The 21,968-nt window shown below is 41.1% G+C and overlaps 1 protein-coding gene across 2 annotated transcripts in view; it reads left to right on the plus strand.

Annotated features, from left to right (window-relative positions):
* Positions 1-21,968, plus strand: part of LOC115170724 (platelet-derived growth factor C) — a 73,631-nt gene that overhangs the window by 29,132 nt on the left and 22,531 nt on the right. For both annotated transcript variants that reach the window (XM_029726975.1, XM_029726966.1), the window contains exons 2-3: positions 5,895-6,090; positions 13,626-13,803. In XM_029726975.1, the coding sequence (XP_029582835.1) occupies positions 5,895-6,090; positions 13,626-13,803 (374 nt within the window). The remainder of the gene's footprint in view (positions 1-5,894; positions 6,091-13,625; positions 13,804-21,968) is intronic.

Consider the following 21,968-nt stretch of genomic DNA (forward strand, 5'->3'; position numbering starts at 1 on the left):
GTGACCTCTCCAAGGATTTCAGGTGTCAAAACCGTCACGCTTCATGTTTAGTCTCATACAGGAGCATATGCCCGGCAGATTGAATCGTTACAGAAGGCAGTGGTCTCATGAAGCCAAATTATTTTTTAATGGCATGAAAAAATCCCATGCCGTGTTTCAGCGACTTTTTGTCTGACCGACTTTAAACCCAAAGGCAATAAATATCCCAAAGCAAGGCCTGGAATTTACTGCACCTGTACTAACCACCCCTAAGCTGTAATAAGCAACAGATGTGCAAGCCATTGCTTTGGCCTGAAAGCAGGAAGAAAAAAAATAATTCATTGTTGGGTATTGTTTCATCACCTGAGCAAAGCGGCTTGGACACTTTTGTTTAGGGACTCATAGCGACTTTTGATTAGCGGGTAACACGGGTAAAATAAAAATTATTTTGATTCAGTGCCCTGATGGTTCTCGTGTTGTTTTATAGGAAGGGAAATAACTGCCACGGCCACTTAGGCTTGACGTCGGAGACCGAAGCGAGACAGTCGAGGGCGCAGGTGGCACGGTGTTGAATTGTCAGATTTTTGCTGTTCCATGTGAAAATGATATTTTGTCCGCTTAACAGGCGTGACCCTCATGTCAATGCAATCCATAGCAATTAGATACAGTTTACCTCTAACCAATGCCAACTGGAATGGAGAATTATTACTGTAACCTCTGAGAACCTTCCATTAAACTTGGAGTAGAATGCTAACCGTTTTGTGGGAGTTGAGGTGTTTTGTGGTCTGACATGAATAGTGCTGGTCTATTAGGGGAACAAAAGTTATGTCTGACGTATATTACACCACATGTCTGTTAGATAAGCTCATTGCTACAGGGTTTCTGTAATGTGACACATTTATGATATAATAATGAAAACATGATAATTTTGTAATGTTACAGCAAAGTCAGAGGAAGTTTTGTTATTCCACTGTGATAGGACACATACAGCAAGCCCACAGGCTGCCTTTTCATATTGTGTGTGTGTGTGTGTGTGTGTATGTTTGTGTGTTTGCATATGTATGTGCATGCTCCTGAGTGTGATTGAGCATTCATGCATGAGTGTTGTGGAATATGACTGTGGGTAATTGTGGATGTGGGCGTCTCTCAATGTGCGTGTTCATGTGAGCACTCACTCACTGTCATCTGTTTTGGGCATGGAAAGGTTAATGTTTAACAGCGGTAGCATAGATCAGAATGGTTTACCCAGTAACGTGTGAACAAAGCACAATGGTAGCACTGTATAGGCCTATTTATTCAAACTCACATCCTCCCTTAATCGTGGTTACACTTTCCTCACAGGAGAAAAAATAAAAGTGGGTCAAGGAAAAGTCAGGTTTGAGGTAATTGACTCCGGGGACAACCCTCAGATCATTATGTGACATTGGTTAACCTGGAGAGTGAGGTCATCTGGAAGTCTGGATTTCACCCAGAAAAAGACAACCCTAGAGGACCACAGTGTTTCCCCCAGCAGCGGTGGCAAAGTTAGCGGTGGGGGAAGGGGGTGTGGCACGGTTTTAAAGACCCTCCTCTTGGCCATAGAGACAATGTTGCCGTTTTAAAGCAAATTTTCAGCAATTTTACACGTTGGGACAGAGAACATTTTACAGTTTCAAAGAAAATTTCCTGCAATTATACACATTTTCCCATGACTTATGCCTTGTTCTTATGCTATCTGAGTGACTCAATCATTATAACAAAATCAATGGGGACCCCATGCCATGCCATTTTTGGAATTTCGGATTCTTCCTCTGTCTAGTTCTTATTTTGGTGATTATTCTCAAAGATGATTTAGTGGTTTTTAAGTTTACACTGAAAACACTTGACCATCTAGCTCCGGTCCGACGTTGCTAAATGCATATAGGGAAAACGCTGGACCATGTGGCTAAACAAGGGTCAGTTAATGGAAAAGTTGAAAGGGCGATGTATGAAAGCTGTATTATTTCTGAGAAAGTAATGAAAATGGAGGTTGAATGTAGGTATGTAAAAGAAAGATGGTTTGTAATCTCATACTGTACTGTAATCAAAGAAAGGGTTTGTGCAAGTGGAATCTGGCAATAAACTACAGAAGATCAACAAAATAGCTCTAGTTCATATTTTAACGCAAAGACCCATGACAGAAGAGATATGTGTACATATATCTTCTTCCCCGTGTATTATAGTAAAGACACACTGTAACTGTACCATCAGTGGGTTATCGCCAAATGCATCCATGACATTTTCACATGCAAATAGAACTTGATTTGTATGGTATATCAGACTGTGGTTTTTAAAGGTTCAACATGCAACATAATATCCTTTTTGGTTTTGTGGGTAGAGTAGCATATCACTTTTTCTCCCCACGTGTCTAAAAACCTTTTCATCAAGGCCTAACCTCTATTTTCTATATCCATTTCCCCCCCTTTCTCAACGACAGTGAGGCCAGATTTTCCTTTGACATTTCTACCCTTAATTACAGTCTTATTAAACAGGCATTCCATTCAGCGTTTAACAGATTTTTTCCCAGAGGAATTATGTTTGGGAATGGTTCCCAAATGCACATGTCTATTTATAATTGTACCAAGTATGTTTTTCATGGGGTTGGTTGTTCGCTCAACCTACATTAAAACCATGTGTATCCTACGATGCTTACTGTGCCACATGTCCACATCTACTGTATATCTGAGGTTGTGTGTTAAAGGACACATATTTTCCCATTAATCATTATGTACTTTATGAGCCTCTGTGTTCCCCACACTGTAATATAATAGGAAGGTAATTAAAGACATGCCATTGTGATGGAAGGCCTAGGCTTAATAGCATTAAAGGGCCTATCCACTTGTTGCTTCTATAGCCGTTAGAGGCCCTGCCAGCCAATGAATAGCAAGCGAGCAGTCAATCAATTGGGCCCGGTGCTGCCGTTACTTGCACCGCCAGATGAAAAGAGCTATCAAACTTTTTTATGGACATCAAAGACATCAAAGAAAAGTTGGCTGAAGCAACAAGTATGATCTGTTTATCTCTGACTGAGAACATAGTGTTTTGTCTTCTGGGAGAGGTGTATATGAGGTGTACAGCCATGAAATACTGCCTGAAGGTTAATAGACCATTTTGTGTGGGATGATGTTGCACAAAATGCAATTTTTCTATCTCCGGGGGAGTGCAAGAATCATCTTGCCGCAACAGCTCGTTTTCCCAAACAAGGTGGCTTTTCTTTTTGCTCGCTGTGGTTGGTGTTGGAAGCAAAGATTTTTTGAAGCAGTTTGATTGAGAAATATTTTGACGTGCTACCGTGTTATTATTTGTGTCGCTCTCTCTCCTAGCTGGCCTGCCACCAAACCTAAATAAAAACATCAAAGTCTTTTGGACAGAGCCTGATGTAAGTGATCTCACCAAGCGGTGTCATCACCATTATAGATCTCATATTTGTGATCGACAGTGCAGTATTTTGTGCCAGAGGAACGGACTGTGGCTGTCATCTACACAGATATTGTTGTAAACCTGTATTAAAGTGGATCAAAGCGAGTTGGATCTTGGATCAGACTCTTACACACAGTGTCTCTCTGTCGACCACTCCCTCGGTCAGCAATGTTGTCTTTGGACTCTCCGAACACGATTTTGGGGTTGACATTGAATCATTCTTTGAGATTGTCCAGAGCCAGCGCAGTCGGCACTCGTGGCAAACTTAGCATGGCCTGTGTTTTTGTTTCTATCAAAAGCAAATGAGCAGGACATGAATCATGCTTGCCAGATATGAGGCACTCTCCTCTCTTAAAAATATACTGCAAAATAAAGAGTAATTCAACTCAATGTGCCCTAAAGTGCAAATGCCCCCACATGCAGTGCCACAAAATGGTTACACATCCATTTAATCCACTAAGAAACGTCCAATGGCACGTTCCTTCAGCAAGACTATTAATGCCCTGCTATTTCCCCTGTAAGAGGTATCTGTGGGGTCTCACTGACACCAGCAGAAACAGCTGTGTTACAGATGCAGAATGTATAATTCCTTGTCAAATCATACTAGGATAGCAAGATGTATGATTTGTGACTCTTGGATATGTTCACATCATGGTGCTGTCTCCCTCTGGCTTTACCTGACTCTTGATTAGAAAATTGAAATTCTATCCTGCACAATTGAAATCCAATTATTCATCAGGAAAAGCTTCCCTTCCTCTTATTTCCCAAGGCTGTCTGTTTATAAATCTGTTTGTGACATCATAACACTGTTTCCTAGGAGATTGGTTCAGCTCGCTATTGTTGTCTTGATGGGGGCTCAGGTGGGACGCAGTCAGTATATTATGGACCGGTGGGGCAGCAGACAGAGAGACGGTTTATTGGCAGTGTATTCTCCTGGAGGTGACAGGCCCTGATGGAGAGGGGGAGCGTAGAGGGGCGGCGGGAGGGGTATGATTTAAGACCCCTTGGCCGCAGGTCCCGGGGGCAACCGGCGTAGGGAGCTTGTTAAAAACCCACTGCGCCGCCTTCCATTTTAATGGCCCCCGTGTCCAACAAACTTCCTTCCAGGAGTTTATGGAGACGAGATGCGGCATCACAGCTGACAGTGGTAAGAGATTTGCGGAAATTATAGTGTCTGTGTTAGAAAGGTGCTTTGAGGTTGTTGTTGTTTTCTGCTCTGGTTGTAAAAATTCACTCAAATACTCTGCCCCTACAGGGAAGGACACAGGTGCTGCTTGTAACAACACTTCATCTTTTGTCAAACGGGAGAGTGTTCAGGCACAATTCTACTTGACTAAATAAATAGTCTAATAGATATATGTTGATATTCTCTGTTTAGCCAGGGGCAGTGGACGAATGCTTTACTATATCGCATGGCAAACTAGAACAAACATTGTCCCACTCAAATATAGTATGAAGGCCCTTATCATAAGTCACCCTGCTTCAGTGTTTGTAATCAATGTTGTAGCAGTTTGTCTACTAACAAAAGTAGATAAAAGAATACAATTTACTGTGATTTCCCTTGTCAGATTGAGACTATAGTGAGTATTACTGTACATTGCAAACAGGCCTTACATGTTCAATGTTTTTTCCCTTGTTACCTACTTGGGCCCCTACTGGCCCAAACCAACTTGTTGTGAGTAAAAACTTAGTGTGTGTTGATTCCTTCAAGGATAATTTCATTATCCACAGCAACTCTCTGAAACAGTATTAGCAGAACATAAAACCATGGTCTCCGCATTTCAATAAAGAGGTCTCATAACCATTCATTAAGTTATACTTTTATTACTCCCATGGATTACTTTTTAAATATTATCCGGCTCTGACGATCAATATTCCATAAAAAATCTATTTAGCTGGTAGCCTCTGTGTAATAAATTATTATATATCTGTTCGGTGTTCGCATATTTAGCCTGGCAGAACAGTCAGTGCATTCTTCCTTTTTCCTCAGAGATATTCATTTTCTTCATTTTCTCATGTCTTTTTTCTGTGGTAATAGAAATATAATATAATATAATATATATATAATCTAATATTTCTGTGGTATATATTGGAGATTTTTTGGAGATTTTTCTGTGGTAATGTATTATATTGCAGTTTTTTGTGTGGTAATGTTGTACTGTATTGGAGGTTTTGACTCTTCCACCCCATTGCACTTCCCATTTACACATGAATACAAGGTTTATTATTTTAAGTATGGTATTTTACTATTCCAATAAATGGACATCCAAAAACAGTTATTGTAAATATATTTTTTATCTTAGCCTTCTGTATCAGTAGGTTTCTACCATGTTGTCCTGAAATGGACAACATCTTAAATAAAACCCCAGCAGGGAGGATGTTGACCATTACTGTTCATCTTTAAACACTCATCTTCTCTGAAACAACTCTTCTACCAATGTAAATATAACATAAAAGTAACATTCTAATTTCCCAAGGTGTCCAAGATTCCCAGCATGAGAAGATAATCACAGTCGTAGGAGAGGGAATGATCCATAGTCCAGACTTCCCATTTACCTACCCCAGGAGTACCGTGCTGGTCTGGAGACTAATGGCCTCCAGTGACAACATGAGAATCCATTTGTCCTTCGACGAGAGGTTCGGCCTGGAAGACCCAGAGGACGGAATATGCAAGTAAGATCATAAGCATAAAGGCATATAACATATGCTTATGACATACAACTGTCAGATTTAGAGTAAAATAAAAATGCAACATACTGAATAGTCAATATAGCCAAGTCAGCATGTTGTGTTTCACCTTGAGATATACCTGATGGGTGTACCGTGCCATTTAATAACTAAATTAAATACATGACGTACCATGACAATACGGTGCAGTATACTGCAACTATGCAGTATGTATGCCTACATGTCCATCTACAGTGGTAGTAGTTAATCTAGTTTTATTCTATGCGTTAGCCAGCTTTTCATCAGGACTTCCCGAGTTCAATTAGCATGCGGAGGCTGTGCGCCGGGGAGCATGACACATATCATGGCTGTGTTGTGGTACATTTTTCAAGATTAAGAGTCAGAGGGCCCATTTGTGAAATTGCCTTTTGCCCAGTGTGGCAGCTGATGAAAATGGAAAAAGTACAGCCCAGAGTGAGTTGTTTTGCCGAGGCCATACGGCGTGGGTGCATATTTCGTCAGCAGCAAGTTCCCCTACATACGGGCTGTGTGATTGGACAAATGACGGAGAGGTCTTTCCCCTCAGGAGCTAAAGTCTGTGAAGGGTCTTAGACCTCCCCTTATTTGATCTAATCCCCCCTTTCAATTACTAGCTACCTTTGTCTCTGTTGCCGTTCATTAGGAACAGCAGTGCTGAGCCAGTCTGTGATCGATTTCCTTCATGCATTATACTCAGCATCCGGGTGTCAATACATCCATCCAGTCTGACTGCCTGGTTGGTATGGAGAGATCCTGTAGAAAGCAGAGGGGGAGAGAACAGAGAGTGGCTAGCTATTGTTGGAGAGCCCCCTGATGGTAGTTATGATGTATGACATGTCCGTGCCACAGACAGCCAGATCCCCAGAGATGTCATCATAGGCTGATCCTATAGCTGATTCTGGGGTCAAAAGAACCAAAAGGGGGCATTTACACCTTATAGTAAAGGTTGTCTCATCGTGTCCAGAGGGTTCAGTGCTGGTAATTTGACCCCACGTTCAGCCATTTTGGGTGGGTGGATCTCTTTTGATGAATGGGGTCACTGTGCTGTCTGAAGCCCAAGAGGAGGAGTCCCACGGTGGGGAAGAGTGAGGATTGACAGCCTTTGTGCTGGCCCTACCTCCATACAAGACTGCACTAGTTGCAGTCCCAGAGGATGGGAGCAGACGATAACAACATCCTCTTGCACGGTCATACAAGTATTGCCACCTCTCCGTTTTTACCTCCCTCTTCTTTCATTTGCCAACAGAGAACACATTTTATTTGATCAGGTCCCAAGACACACAGTTGGCAGAGATAGCAAACAGATGAATAGGTGCACACACAAGCAGAAGCAGACACATCTTCACAAGTCTTTCTCTCCTTTACACACTCACTCTCTCTCTTTTACATACACACACTCTCTCTTTTACACACACTCTCTCTCGCTCTGTCTGTATCCTCCTCCCCTATTTGCTTCTCTCTTACACATGCACATGCTAAAAATGAAAAGCCGAAAAATAAAATTGTTGCCGGCCAAAATGACAACAACAAAAAAAGGTTAATTTGCATAATTTTGTGGAATTAAATTGGCCTGTGTGTATTTTCCTTAGTCATCATGTATCTTATTTATCAAACACAACTATCACACGCTCCTGCAGCTCCTCAGCTGGTTGCTGCTGGAGTAAAACATGCACTTTTATAAGCCCATTCATTGCGTAACATTTCTAAATGCAATCGCATGTTAAAACAGTTTTGGTGCACGAGTAAAAAGAGCTACTATTTTTATTCATAAATTGGCAATTGAAGCACGCCTCCCGTTCACCATTCAAGTGCAGACAACAGGCTATCAGCGCGTCACCCACCATTTTACAATGTGAGCTGGAGGTAGTATTCATTTGTCTTTAAACTGTGTATGCTTGAACAAGCATTATAACTCCGCCTGAAAAAATGCCCTCCTTTTATGGTGACAATATCGCCCTTATTTGCTGTATTTTCATCTCTGTCACATATGGAACCGCTCTCATCAGGTGCGCTGTTTAGAATGGTGTTTTCCTACATTTTGGGAAATTATTGAAAATGACATTTTATTGGCTGCTTCATTACAGGAGTTCCATGTTCTGTTAAGAACGTACCCAATACATATGGGTCCACTAAACTTCTCAAATGGCCAGTAAATTGAAATCTTCCCGGTCACATTTTCCTAACTGTCACACACACACTCTTGTCAGCTCTACCCCCTTCCACCACATTGTGTACATCCCCGTTTATCTTGTAGTCGGTGCACCCCCATAGGAATCCAATCCAAGCTGAAATGTAAAGGGAAAACATTCACACACACACACACACACACACACACACACACACACACACACACACACACACACACACACACACACACACACACACACACAGCATTATCTTGTTAATTGTGCTCTACCCAACGCCTCACAGCACATTAACTAGTAAATAAATAAGAGAATACAAATCCTCAAATCCTTGGTTCTCTAATTAGCAGCAGTAGCCGGGGATAAAACAAATTAAAGAGTGGGGGGGGGGAAACTCCAGAGAGACAGAAAGAGAGAGCCCCTGCAGTGAACAAGAAGAGAAGAATCTTCAGTAGTTCAGATGCTCATCTACTATTCTGCTTGTCTGAGGGGGGATGAAAAACATTCTTCCCAAATCCAGCGGAGAAAAGTCATATTGCCAACCTGTCAGTTGGCATAGCAGCACAGAGACACACGGCTACAGTGGCTTTAATCATTCTCCAGAACTTTTACTGTATTTCTATAAATAATGTGTTGGAGTGTGGCATTACACATGAAACTATGTAATAAGCAGGTTGCACTGCATTATAGATTAGCCATCTGCCACCGTGGGGCTGTCAGCCTGCTTAACAGTCCTCCAAGCCGTATCAGGAAAGAAGGGCTGAATATTGAAAGCTAGTGATGTGTACTGTTACAACATGTAGTCAAAAACCCACATCATAGGTTGTGTATATCCAGCTATACTGTATGTCTCGAACACAAATTCATGGAAAAGATAGTGCCTTCAAAAAGTATTCATATCCCTTGACTTATTCCACATTTTGTTGTTACAGCCTGAATTCAAAATGTATAACTTTTTTTTAAATTTCACCCATCTAAACATAATACCCATAATGCCAAAGTGAAAACATGATTATAGAACATTTATTGAAAATAAAATACATTTCCGTAAGTATTCACACCCCTTTGCTATGACACTCCAACTTGAGCTCAGGTGCATCCAATTTCCTTTGATCATCCTTGTGATGTCACTACAATTTGATTGGAGTCCACCTGTGGCCAATTCAATTGTTTGGTCATGATTTAGAAAGAAACACAAATGTCTATATAAGGTCCCACAGTTGACAGTCCATGTCAGAGCAGAAATTTGACCATGAAGTCATAAATCTCTGAGTTAGAATTGTGATGAGGCATATATCTGGGTGTTGAAAGGTTCCAAGAGAACAGTGGTCTCCATCATTGGGAAATTGAAAAAATATGGAACTACCCAGACTAGAGCTGACCAAACTGAGCAACTGGGCAAGATGGACAGGTCAGGGAGGTGACCAAGAACCCAATGACCACTGACAAAACTACAGGGTTCCTTGGCTGAGATGGGAGAACCTGCCAGAAGGACAACAGTCTCTACAGCGCTTCACCAATCTGGGCTTTATGTGAGGGTGGCCAGACAGAAGCCATTACTGAGAAAAAAGCACATAACAGCATGCCTGGAGTTTGCAAAAAGGCACATGAAAGACAAAGATCATAAGACAAAAGATTATATGACATCAAACATGTAACTCTGGCCTGAATGCAAAGCTCTATGTCTGGAGAAAACCAGGCACAGCTTATCACCTGTTTAAAACCTGTCTTGGGGAGATGGGACGCTCAGAGTGCCAAATTCAAAACAACAAAATATCGTAATTCAAAGTTCTCAAACATACGACTATTTTACACCATTTTAAAAGGTACACTTCTCCTTAATGTAACCACATTGTCCGATTTCAAAAAGGCTTTACGGCGAAAGCATAAAGTTAGATTATGTTAGGACAGGTACAACACAAGTAAAACCACACAGCCATTTTCCAAGCAGGAGAGGGGTCACAAATACCAGAAATTCAGCAAAAATTAAGCACTAACCTTTGACGATCTTCATCAGATTACACTCCTAGGACTCAATGTTAGACAATACATGTGTTTTGTTCGATAAAGTTCATATTTATATCCAAAAACAGCATTTTACATTGGCCCGTGATGTTCAGAAAATATTTTGCCTCCAATACTGCCGGTGAATCAGCACAACAATTCACAAAAATACTCATCATAAACGATTATAAAATATTAAACTGTTATTCAAAGAATTTTAGATAACCATCTCCTTTATGCAACCGCTGTGACAGATTTCAAAAAAGCTTCACGGGGAAAGCACACTTTGCAATAATCTGAGTACGGCGCTCAGAAACATACACTAGGCAATACAGATACCCGCCATTTTGGAGTCATCTAAAATCATAAATAGCATTATAAATATTCACTTACCTTTGATGATCTTCATCAGAAGGCACTTCCAGGTCCACAATAAATGTTGTTTTGTTCGATAAAGTCCATAATTTATGTCCAAATACCTCCTTGTTGTTTGCGCGTTCAGTAAGTTACTCCAAATGTAGGAAGCGCGGCCAAAATGTCATGATGAAAAGTCAAAAAAAGTTATATTTACGTTCGTTGAAACATGTCAAACGTTGTATAGCATCAATCTTTAGGGCCTTTTTAACTTAAAACTTCAATAATATTCCAACCGGACGATTCCAATGTCTTGAAAAATGTTATGGAACACAGCTACCCCTCACGTGAATGCGCGCCAATGAACTCATGTCATTTTCTGAGTCAGTAACTTCCAGGTCCTCTTGTTCGCTCTGTGTTCACCGCAAAAGCCTGAAACTAGGTTCTAAAGACTGTTGACATCTAGTGGAAGCCTTAGGAAGTGAACCCTAAGTCACTGTGTGTTGGCTAGGCAATGACTTGAAAAGACTACAAGCTCCAGATTTCCCACTTCCTGGTTAGATTTTTCTCAGGTTTTGCCTGCCATATGAGTTCTGTTATACTCACAGACATCATTCAAACAGTTTTAGAAACTTCAGAGTGTTTTCTATCCAAAACTACTAATAATATGCATATTCTAGTTCCTGGGCCCGAGTAGTAGGCCATTTAATTTGGGTACGTTTTTCATCCGGCCGTGAAAATACTGCCCCCTACCCTAGAGAAGTTAACACCATCCCTACCGTGAAGCATGGTGGTGACAGCATAATGCTATAGTGATGCTTTTCAGCTGCAGGGACTGGGAGACTGGTAAGGATAGAGGGAACAATGAATGGAGCCAAATACAGGCAAATCCTCATTAGCCTTTTAAAATTATAAACTTGGATTAGCTAACACAACGTGCCATTGGAACACAGGAGTGATGATTGCTGATAATGGGCCTCTGTACGCCTATGTAGATATTCTATAAAACATCTGCCGTTTCCAGATACAATAGTCATTTGCAACATTAACAATGTCGACACTGTATTTCTGATCAATTTGATGTTATTTTAATGGACGAACAATGTGCTCTTCTTTCAAAAACAAGGACATTTTTAAATGACGCCAAACTTTTGAAGGTAGTGTATATAAATATTTCTGTATGAGTTCAGGCTGTAACACAACAAAATGTGGAATAAATCAAGGGGTATGAATACTTACTGAAGGCACTGTAGGCACTGAATAAAATTCATGTTTGAATGGGATTTATAGTATATTGATAACATTAGGCACGTTAACTATTGCATGTGTATAAGAAAACGTTTGCACCTTACGTCTCCCTCTGAACTCCATTGAGCCCCTCCTTTCCTCTTGCGTGACCTTTCCCAAATCAAAGGCAACCATGTCAGGAAATTTGTCAGACAAGGTTTATTTAACATCACAGCAAATCCCTTTTTAGTTGTATGCGTGTCCCCTGTGTTGTTTTTATAGAAACCAGCTTAAACTGAAACTGTCAGGGAGATGGAAAATGTAAACAATGTCCTCGGTAACCAAATATCTCCATTGGCAGCGCTGAATGAAAGGTAAGTGTGCCTGTCAACAACGCTTGAGTGATTAGTACCAGACTTGACTGTGGACTGTGAAACAAGGGTTTATTGAATGTGGATCATTGGTTCCACAAAATAACAAGACCCACTACCCTGGAACGACTCTTTGAAATTAGGATTAAAGGTTTTCTGGAACTCTGCCGTATTTAGAGAGTGATAAAACAAGGTAAGGTTGTCTGTCCCCTCTCTCCACTCTAGAATGCTAATTGACCACATTTCTGAAACAAATTAATCAATAGAGATAAGAGGTGAATTAGTTACGTAAGTAATTTCCATTAAGACCAGTGACGAGTCAACTACGTCCGAAGCCGAAATAGAAATCTGAATACCAACAGTAAAATAAATAGAGTAACAAAACCTATTATGCCGGAATACATTGTTGCAAAACACAATCACAGATGCACATTTGTCCTGATTGTTTTCCTTCTACTCAATTCCTGAAAGTGATCATGTAATCCCAAATAAAGTACAGATTATTTTAATCGTCTGTAATATGACTTTGTAAAGATCTATCAGATTGTGTTTACAAGGCACGGGCAAGGTAACTCTTATTCGAGGAGCCAAGAGGCATCGTTGCGAGTGGAGCGCTTTGCTATCGCTAATGAGCACAGGTTTAATTAAAAAGTAAATCCAAAACTCAACAAAAGATGTATTTGCTTACAGTGTTTAGCGTTAGCCTAATAGACTTGTGCCAGGGTTTGTGTCTGGCCCATTATCGCTAACCAGAGGCGACGACTGCTAATACTTTCCCTCCAAACCCACTTGAGGTTGCTCACTGAATGATTGCACAAGCAATACTCAGCTTATGTTTTCTTCATTTAATATCGACTCTAAATTATGGAGCTGCCCATCGCTCCCGGCGGAGACACTTTGAGCATTAGGCCCCACCGTTAGAAACCATTTAGTGATAGAATAGCCCTTTCTCCTCAGAGAGAGGGAACTGGATGGATGGATGGAGGGGAAGGGAAATATAAAACAGGAGGGGGCTGTGTAGGGCAGCTACAGCTCAGTGGGGGTGTATTAGGGCTCCAGAGGGACAAAGCTAACCTCACAATAAGCAATCGCAGGCAATTTATGAAATAGCATCATGCTACATGGGTAAAGTCCCAGATTGAGAGAAGGAATCATGAAAGCCCTCTAGATTTCCACACCAATTCAGTGCCTCAGAGGATATATAAATGTGCCAGCACCCAGTTTGGTGTGTAATGTTCAGTATATGCATTAAGTGCTCTCTTTCAATGCATGCCAACTTTATGTCCTGTCTCCAATGGCAATGTGAATTCAGGGGACCACACATATTGAGCCAAAGCTCTCTCTCTCACCTCCCCTCTCTCACTCGCTATCCCCCCCCCTTCTCTATGTGGCCTTTTTCCAGGTATGATTTTGTGGAGATCGAGGAGCCATCTGAGAACACCATCCTGGGCCGCTGGTGCGGATCCCAGGTACCCGCCAGTCACACGTCCAAAGGCAGTCAGATCCGGGTGCGATTTATCTCCGACGATTACTTCCCCTCCGAGCCCGGGTTTAGCATTCGTTACTCCCTGCTCCCAATGGTAAGCCACCTTTCCTCTGAGCACACAAACAACACAAAAACACTCCCTTACATAATGACCTATTATTTAATCTGTTCTGTATGTGCAAACATCTCTCAACGTGTTTGTTTTGACCAGTGTTTATACCTAAGTGCTGGTGTAATAGAAGTTGTGACTGTATGAACATTTGATGCACCTGTGATCCAATCAGACAAGGTTTTGATAAGAGGTAATGGTGCTGGAGTGTTAGGCTCTCAGGCACAGCATGGCCTGCTGACTCTGGTTGGGTTCTATCCACATCTAATTATTCTCCTCCGACTGATGAAGAATAGCGCTGGAGGAAATACCAGCCTTTTACGAGCTCCCGACCATATTTTTTCCACTGATTGTAACTTGTTGTACATAATGTTTCTGACATTGTTTCCTATGACCGAATAGAGCTTCTGGACATCAGAGCAGTTATCATTAACCTCGATTTGGATGAGGACTTTTACGTCAATGAGTCGAAGGCAAAGGCCCAAGTCCCCGACACGTGGAGAAGAAGGAGGTGGCGCTGTAGAGGCCGGCGTGCGGGGTACCTGACAAGACTACATCAGAGAGTGGATAAACCGCCTCTGCCCTCTGTTCTATTGGTGAACGCGCAATCACTGGAGAACAAACTGGACGAGCTCCGTTCGAGACTATGCTATCAACGTGATCTAAAGAACTGTAATATCCTATGTTTCTCAGAGTTATGGCTGAACAAGGACATGGAAAATATAAATCTAGCTGTTTTTTCTATACATCGGCAGGACAGAACGGCAGCAGCGGGGAAGCTCAGGGGAGGGGGTTTGTGTCTGTTGTTAACAGCTGGGGTGCAGTCTCTAATATTAAGGAAATCTCGAGGTTCTGCTCAAGTGAAGTAGAATAACTCTTGATAAGCTGTAGACCATACTATTTGCCAAGAGAGTTATCTATATTTTTCATAGCTGCCTATTTACCACCACACTCAACGCGCTGTATAGGGCCATAAACAAACAAGAAAATTATCATCCAGAGGTGGTGCCCCTTGTGGTCGGTGATTTTAATGCAGGAAAACTAAAATCCATTTTACATCATTTCTACCAGCATGCCATGTGTACAACTAGAAGTGAAGAAACTCTAGATCACCTTTACTCCACACACAGAGATGCATACAAAGCTCTCCCTCGCCCTTCGTTTGGCAAATCTGACCATAACTATATCCTGCCGATTCCTGCTTACAAGCAAAAACTCAAACAGGAAGTATCAGTGACGCGCTCAATACGGATTTGGTCCGATGAAATGGATGCTAAGCTACAGGACTGTTTCGCTAGCACAGACTGGAATATGTTCTGGGATAACAATGAGGAGTATACCACATCGGTCACCGGCTTCATTAACCTGTTGAGGATCTTATCCCGATCTTATCCCGGTATTGGGATTCATTGTCATGTGACCATGGCGGGGAATTCAAAACTGCAAGAGTAATCATTTCAAAAAATCAAATAATCAACTATTTTCCTCCATTTGAAAGATATATCTCCTAAATCTAACCACGCTGTCCGATTTTCAGAGGCATTACGGAGAATGCATAAAGTTAGGTTATGTGAGGAGAGTACATTGACAATAGCTGCGTGTAATGTTTAGCCAATTCAAAGAAGGGCATCAACAGACAGAAAACTAGCTAGAATTATGCACTTACCTTTGACAATCTGCATCAGATGACACTCATAGGACATTATGTTATACAATACATGCATTTTTAGTTCCATCAAGTTCATATTTATATCCAAAAACAGCATTTACAGTCGCGGTGAAATTCAGAATTTTTTTCGGCTCGAATGCACCCAGTGAATCCAGCATTACAAATCACGGAATTACTATTCGAAAACATTGGTAAATTATAATATTGTCATTCAAAGAATAATATATTATCATCTCGTAATTGCTACCGAAGGGCCAGATCTCAAAATAACTTTACTGGGAAATCACATTTTGTATAAACTGGGTACTATGCTAACAACAATAAGCTATATGCTAAGCTAAGCTAAGCTATACCGTTAGCATTAGCATCATCTAATATCGATAATAACATTCTAAATATCCCCTTACCTTTGATTATCTCTATCAGAAGGCGCTGCCAGAGATCCCAGGTCCAGAACAAATGTGGTTTCTTTTGACAAAGTTCATAATTTATGTCCAAATAGTTAGCGTTCAGTAGGCTCCCACAAAATGAGGTGGGCAGTGTAAAGTCACGTCGAAAAACTAAAGAAAACCTAGTAAATAATCTATTTACGTTTGTTTAAACATGTCAAACGTTGTTTAGCACTAATCTTTTGTTCCATTTTTAACGTGAAACATCAGTAAACATCAGTAATATTTTCACACAACCTATCAAGTGTCTAGAATAAACGATAATGACAAAGGCACTCTTCTCAGATTCATGCGCAGGCGCAAAAAATGAAGTGATGACGTGTCAACTTGTAAGCTTTCTAATTCGGTGTGTATTTATCACAGATGCTTCAAACAACTTTCTAAAGATCGTTGACATCTAGTGGAAGCAGTAGGAGTTGCGAACTGAATCCTTTCTCACTGTGGTATCTTTAAAACAATGACACTAAATAGTACAGTCACAAAATTCTCTTTTTTTTAAATCTATTTTTCACAGGTTTTTGCCTGCAATATGAGTTTTGTTATACTTACAGACACCATTCAAACTGTTTTAGAAAATTCAGAGTGTTTTCTATCCAAACCTAAACAATAATATGCATATTCTAGCTTCTGAGTTGGTGTAGGAGGCAGTTAAAAATGCGCACATATTTTTTTCCAAAATTCTCAATACTGCCCCCTGGCCTCAACAGGTTTTTAATAAGTGCATCAGACAACGTCGTCTCCACAGTGACCATACGTACATATCCCAACCCGAAGTCATGGATTACAAGTAAGATCCGCACAGAGCTAAAGGCTAGAGCTGCAGCTTTCAAGGAGCGTGCCACTAATCCGGATGCTACGCCCAGCAATTTAACCATCAAACAGGCAAAGCATCAATACAGGACCAAGATCAACTCCTACTACACCGGCTCTGATGCTCGTCGGATGTGGCAGGGCTTGCAAACTATCACAGATTACAAAGGGAAACCCAGCCGCGAGCTGCCCAGTGACGCAAGCCTAGAAGACGAGCTAAATACTTTCTATGCTCGCTTCGAGAAAAACAACACTGAACCATGCATGAGTGCACCAGCTGTTCAGGACAACTGTGTGATCACGCTCGCCGTAGCCGATGTGAGCAAGACCTTTAAACAGGTTAACATTCACAAGGCCGCAGGGCCAGACGGATTACCAGGATACTTACTCAGAGCATGCGCTGACCAGCTAGCAAGTTGTCTTCACTGATATTTTCAACCTCTCCCTGGCCCAGTCTGTAAAACCTACATGTTTCAAGCAGACTACCATAGTCCGTGTGCCCAAGAAGGCCAAGGTAGCCTGTCTAAATTATTATCACTCCGTAGCACTCAGATCTGTAGCCATGAAATGCTTTGAAATGCTGGTCATGGCTCACATCAACACCATCATCCCAGACACCCTGGACCCACTCCAATTCACATACCGCTGCAACAGATCCACAGATGACACAATCTCTATTGCACTCCACACTGCCCTTTTCAATTACCGCACGGCAAGTGGTACCGGAGCACCAAGTCTGGGACCAAAAGGCTCCTGAACAGCTTCTATCCCCAAGCCATAAGACTGCTGAACAGTTAATCAAATGGCTACAGGGACTATTTGCATTGAACCACTTATTATGTTATGTTTCTTTTTTTACACTGAAATTCTTGCACTGGCTATGTGCACACATACTAGACTGACACACACACACACTCCCACTCACACACACACAGGAATATTGACACCACACACACACACTTACACATACACACTTTCACACTCTTCAAATATGCTGCTACTACTTTGTTTATTATCTCTCCTAATTGCCTAGTCACTTTTACACCTATGTACATGTACATTACCACAATTAACTCAACTACCTCGTAGCCCTGCACATTGACTCTGTACCGGTTCTCCTTGTATATAGCCTCGTTATTGTTTGTAACTATTTCCTTATTATTATATTTATTTTTTACTTGTGCTTTGTTGGGAAAGGGCTCGTAAGCATTTCACAGTAAAGTCTACACCTGTTGTATTTGGTGCATGTGACAAATGAAATTTGATTTGATATAAAAATTGGATTAAGAGCTAGATCCAACTATTAGCTTTGGACTTGTGTCTAAAATACAGGTTTTTACATGGCTCTCTCATTCTGTCTCTCTTTCTCTCCATTTCTTCCATCCTTTCTCTCTCAATTCAGTCAGCCTTTATTGGCAGGATGTGTGTCAATAGTCCCAATTTAGGTCATGAAAGATCACATTACTCTGTCTGTCTGTCTGTTTACATCCTATTCGCATCCTATTCGCCTCTCCTCATTCTCTCTCTAAACTCTCTCTCACTTTTTTCCTTTCCTGACCCCTGTCTTCTCTCCAACCTCCCCCTCCCTCTCCTTCCTTCTCTCTCTCCTCATCCCAGACCACACACAGAGAGGCCCCTTCATACCCACACAATTCACTTACGAAAAAACCCAGAGATAAACTGAAGTGAAGACCATGTTTTAACCTGTCATGTTGCAGTTGTGTGCGCCTCATTCTAAGTAAACAGCTCTTCCCTTCATTAATCCGTAATGGCCTGCAGCACAGAGAAATCATTTCTGTTACTGACAGGCACAAATGGGAGAAGGAGGTCAGCAACGGTGCATCTTTTTGTCTGTTTTCCCTTTTTTCTGAGAACGGGACAGGTTCTTTTTCTTTCATTCGCTTTTGCAGTTTTCTTTTGGTTTATAATTACCACATTCTTTCACTTGGTTTTATTGACTCTGCTCTCTTTTTGGTAGATGAGCTGACACTTCCACGTGTTTCTTTAAACAAATGCATTTCCTGTACTTTCTGACTCTTTTCAGAATCTCAAGTATACAGCTGTCTAACATGTTGTCCTTCTTCTATTAATGTGAGCCATGACTCTTTTCACCCAAAATTCTACCTAAAAGTTTGCCATATACTTTCAAACCATAAACATGGTCAAATGTGGAGCTGAGTCCTTATTCTACACCGTATAGTGTGTACAATCAGTTATATTCATTAGATGAAATCTGCAGGCCAATATGCTTAACTGAAGGGACTCACCCACACATGCATACACATAAACAAAGGCGTGACCTGTCTTAATACTAAGCCTTTCATGCAATTTGCCCTAAACATTCTAATAATTGACATTCATCTGGTTGTGTAATAACTTGTAACCCATTTTCTGCAATAGGAGACAGTACAGAGAAAGCCGTTTGTGTTCATTAAGCTTTAATGATATCTGTCAAGAATAATAGTATGCTGGGCTGATCATAGTTAACCCTAATTTTGCACATACACTCTTAGAAAAAAGGTTTCCAAAAGGGTTATTTGGCTGTCCCAATAGGAGAGTCCTTTTTTGGTTCCAGGCAAAAACCTTTTTGGTTCCAGGAAGAACCCTTTTAGATTCCAGATAGCACTGAATGTGAGTAAAACTGATGCCCCCAACTTCAGCCATGTTCCAGTTTAAAGGTGATCCATTGTGATTGTTCAATGACTCAAAGTGTCATTAGATCAGAACATTTCAGAAGTCATTAAAAACATCCTATCCAGTGACATGAGACCCTTTGCAAGCCATGCTCCCTCCCTTGGCCAAGACTGTTTAGTCAGGCTGAATTTTCCAAATATGTTTTCCTATCACTGAATACGGTTACAGTTGAAGTCGGAAGTTTACATACACTTAGGTTGGAGTCATTAAAACTTGTTTTTCAACCACTCCAACCACTGCAGAGGCAGATAATTGGCTTTGAAGAGTGATCCTCAGAAATATAGCTGTGACACCACATCACAGTTCCTGTGAAAGGAGCGAGGAGTGCATTTACAGTATATAGGGCTGTTGAGATGAGGGTGGTCATGACAACAGGAAATGACATATCAATCTCTGAAGAGGTAATCTATGCGTGGCCTTTGGAAGCCCGTTCCCAGCACCAACATTTTTTTAATCTGACAACGAGTTATGAGATAATAAGTGAGAATGTAGTCATTAAAAACATCCTATCCAGTGACATGAGACCCTTTGCAAGCCATGCTCCCTCCCTTGGCCAAGACTGTTTAGTCAGGCTGAATTTTCCAAATATGTTTTCCTATCACTGAATACGGTGACAGTTGAAGTCGGAAGTTTACATACACTTAGGTTGGAGTTATTAAAACTCGTTTTTCAACCAGTCCACAAATTTCTTGTTAACAAACTATAGTTTTGGCAAGTCGGTTAGGACATCTATTTTGTGCATAATTCACTGTATCACAATTCCAGTGGGTCAGAAGTTCACATACACTAAGTTGACTGTGCCTTTAAACAGCTTGAAAAATTCCAGAAAATTATGTCATGGTTTTAGAAGCTTCTGATAGGCTAATTGACATCATTTTGAGTCATTTGGCGGTGTACCTGTGGATGTATTTCAAGGCCTACCTTCAAACTCAGTGCCTCTTTGCTTCACATCATGGGAGAATCAAAAGAAATCAGCCAAGACCTCAGAAAAAACATTGGAGACCTCTACAAGCCTGGTTCTTCCTTGGGAGCCATTTCTAAATGCCTGAAGGTACCACGTTCATCTGTACAAACAATAGTATGCAAGTATAAACACCATGTGACCACGCAGCCATCATACCGCTCAGGAAGAAGACGCGCTCTGTCTCCTAGAGATGAACGTACTTTGGTGCGAAAAGTGCAAATCAATCCCAGAACAACAGCAAAGGACCTTGTGAAGATGCTGGAGGAAACAGGTACAAAAGTATCTATATCCATAGTAAAACGAGTCCTATATCGGCATAACCTGAAAAGCCGCTCAGTAAGGAAGAAGCCACTGCTCTAAAACTGCCATACATTTACATTTACATTTTAGTCATTTAGCAGACGCTCTTATCCAGAGCGACTTACAGTAGTGAATGCATACATTTCATACAATTTCATACATTTTTTTTCTGTGCTGGCCCCCCGTGGGAATCGAACCCACAACCCTGGTGTTGCAAACACCATGCTCTACCAACTGAGCTACATACAAAAGCCAGACTACAGTTTGCAACTGCACATGGGGACAGAGATTGTACTTTTTGGAGAAATGTCCTCTGGTCTGATGAAACAAAAATAGAACTGTTTGGCCATAATGACCATCATTATGTTTGGAGGAAAAAGGGGGAGGCTTGGAAGCTGAAGAACCCCATCCCAACAGTGAAGCACGGGGGTGGCAGCATCATGCTGTGGGGTTGCTTTGCTGCAGGAGGGACTGGTGCACTTCACAAAATAGATGGCATCATGAGGTGGGAAATTTTGTGGATATATTGAAGCAACATCTCAAGACATCAGTCAGGAAGTTAAAGCTTGGTCGCAAATGGGTCTTCCAAATGGACAATGACCCCAATCATACTTCCAAAGTTGTGGCAAAATGGCTTAAGGACAACAAAGTCAAGGTATTGGAGTGGCCATCACAAAGCCCTGACCACAAAATTTGTGGGCAGAACTGAAAAAGTGTGTGCGAGCAAGGAGGCCTACAAACCTGACTCAGTTACACCAGCTCAGGAGGAAGGAGGAATGGGCCAAAATTCACCCAACTTATTGTGGGAAGCTTGTGGAAGGCTAACTGAAATGTTTGACCCAAGTTAAACAATTTAAAGGCAATGCTACCAAATACTAATTGAGTGTATGTACACTTCTGACCCACTGGGAATGTGATGAAAGAAATAAAAGCTGAAATAAATCATTCTCTCTGCTATTATTCTGACATTTCACATTCTTAAAATAAAGTGGTGATCCTAACTGACCTAATTCAGGGATTTTTACTAGTATTAAATGTCAGGAATTGTGAAAAACTGAGTTTAAATGTATTTGGCTAAGGTGTATGTAAACTTCCGACTTCAACTGTACATGCACTCAATAATGTGATTATTGTGGCTAGTCAGATTAATATAATAGTTAGATTAAAACGTTTACATGCTTTGCAAGAAGAACGATTTCCCTAAAAATCCTTTTTACATGGACACATCTGAAATCAGGCTACCTGATGGAACTCTGATAAATGC

The sequence above is a fragment of the Salmo trutta genome, chromosome 3 (assembly GCF_901001165.1).
Source record: "Salmo trutta chromosome 3, fSalTru1.1, whole genome shotgun sequence".
Classification (NCBI taxonomy): domain Eukaryota; kingdom Metazoa; phylum Chordata; class Actinopteri; order Salmoniformes; family Salmonidae; genus Salmo; species Salmo trutta.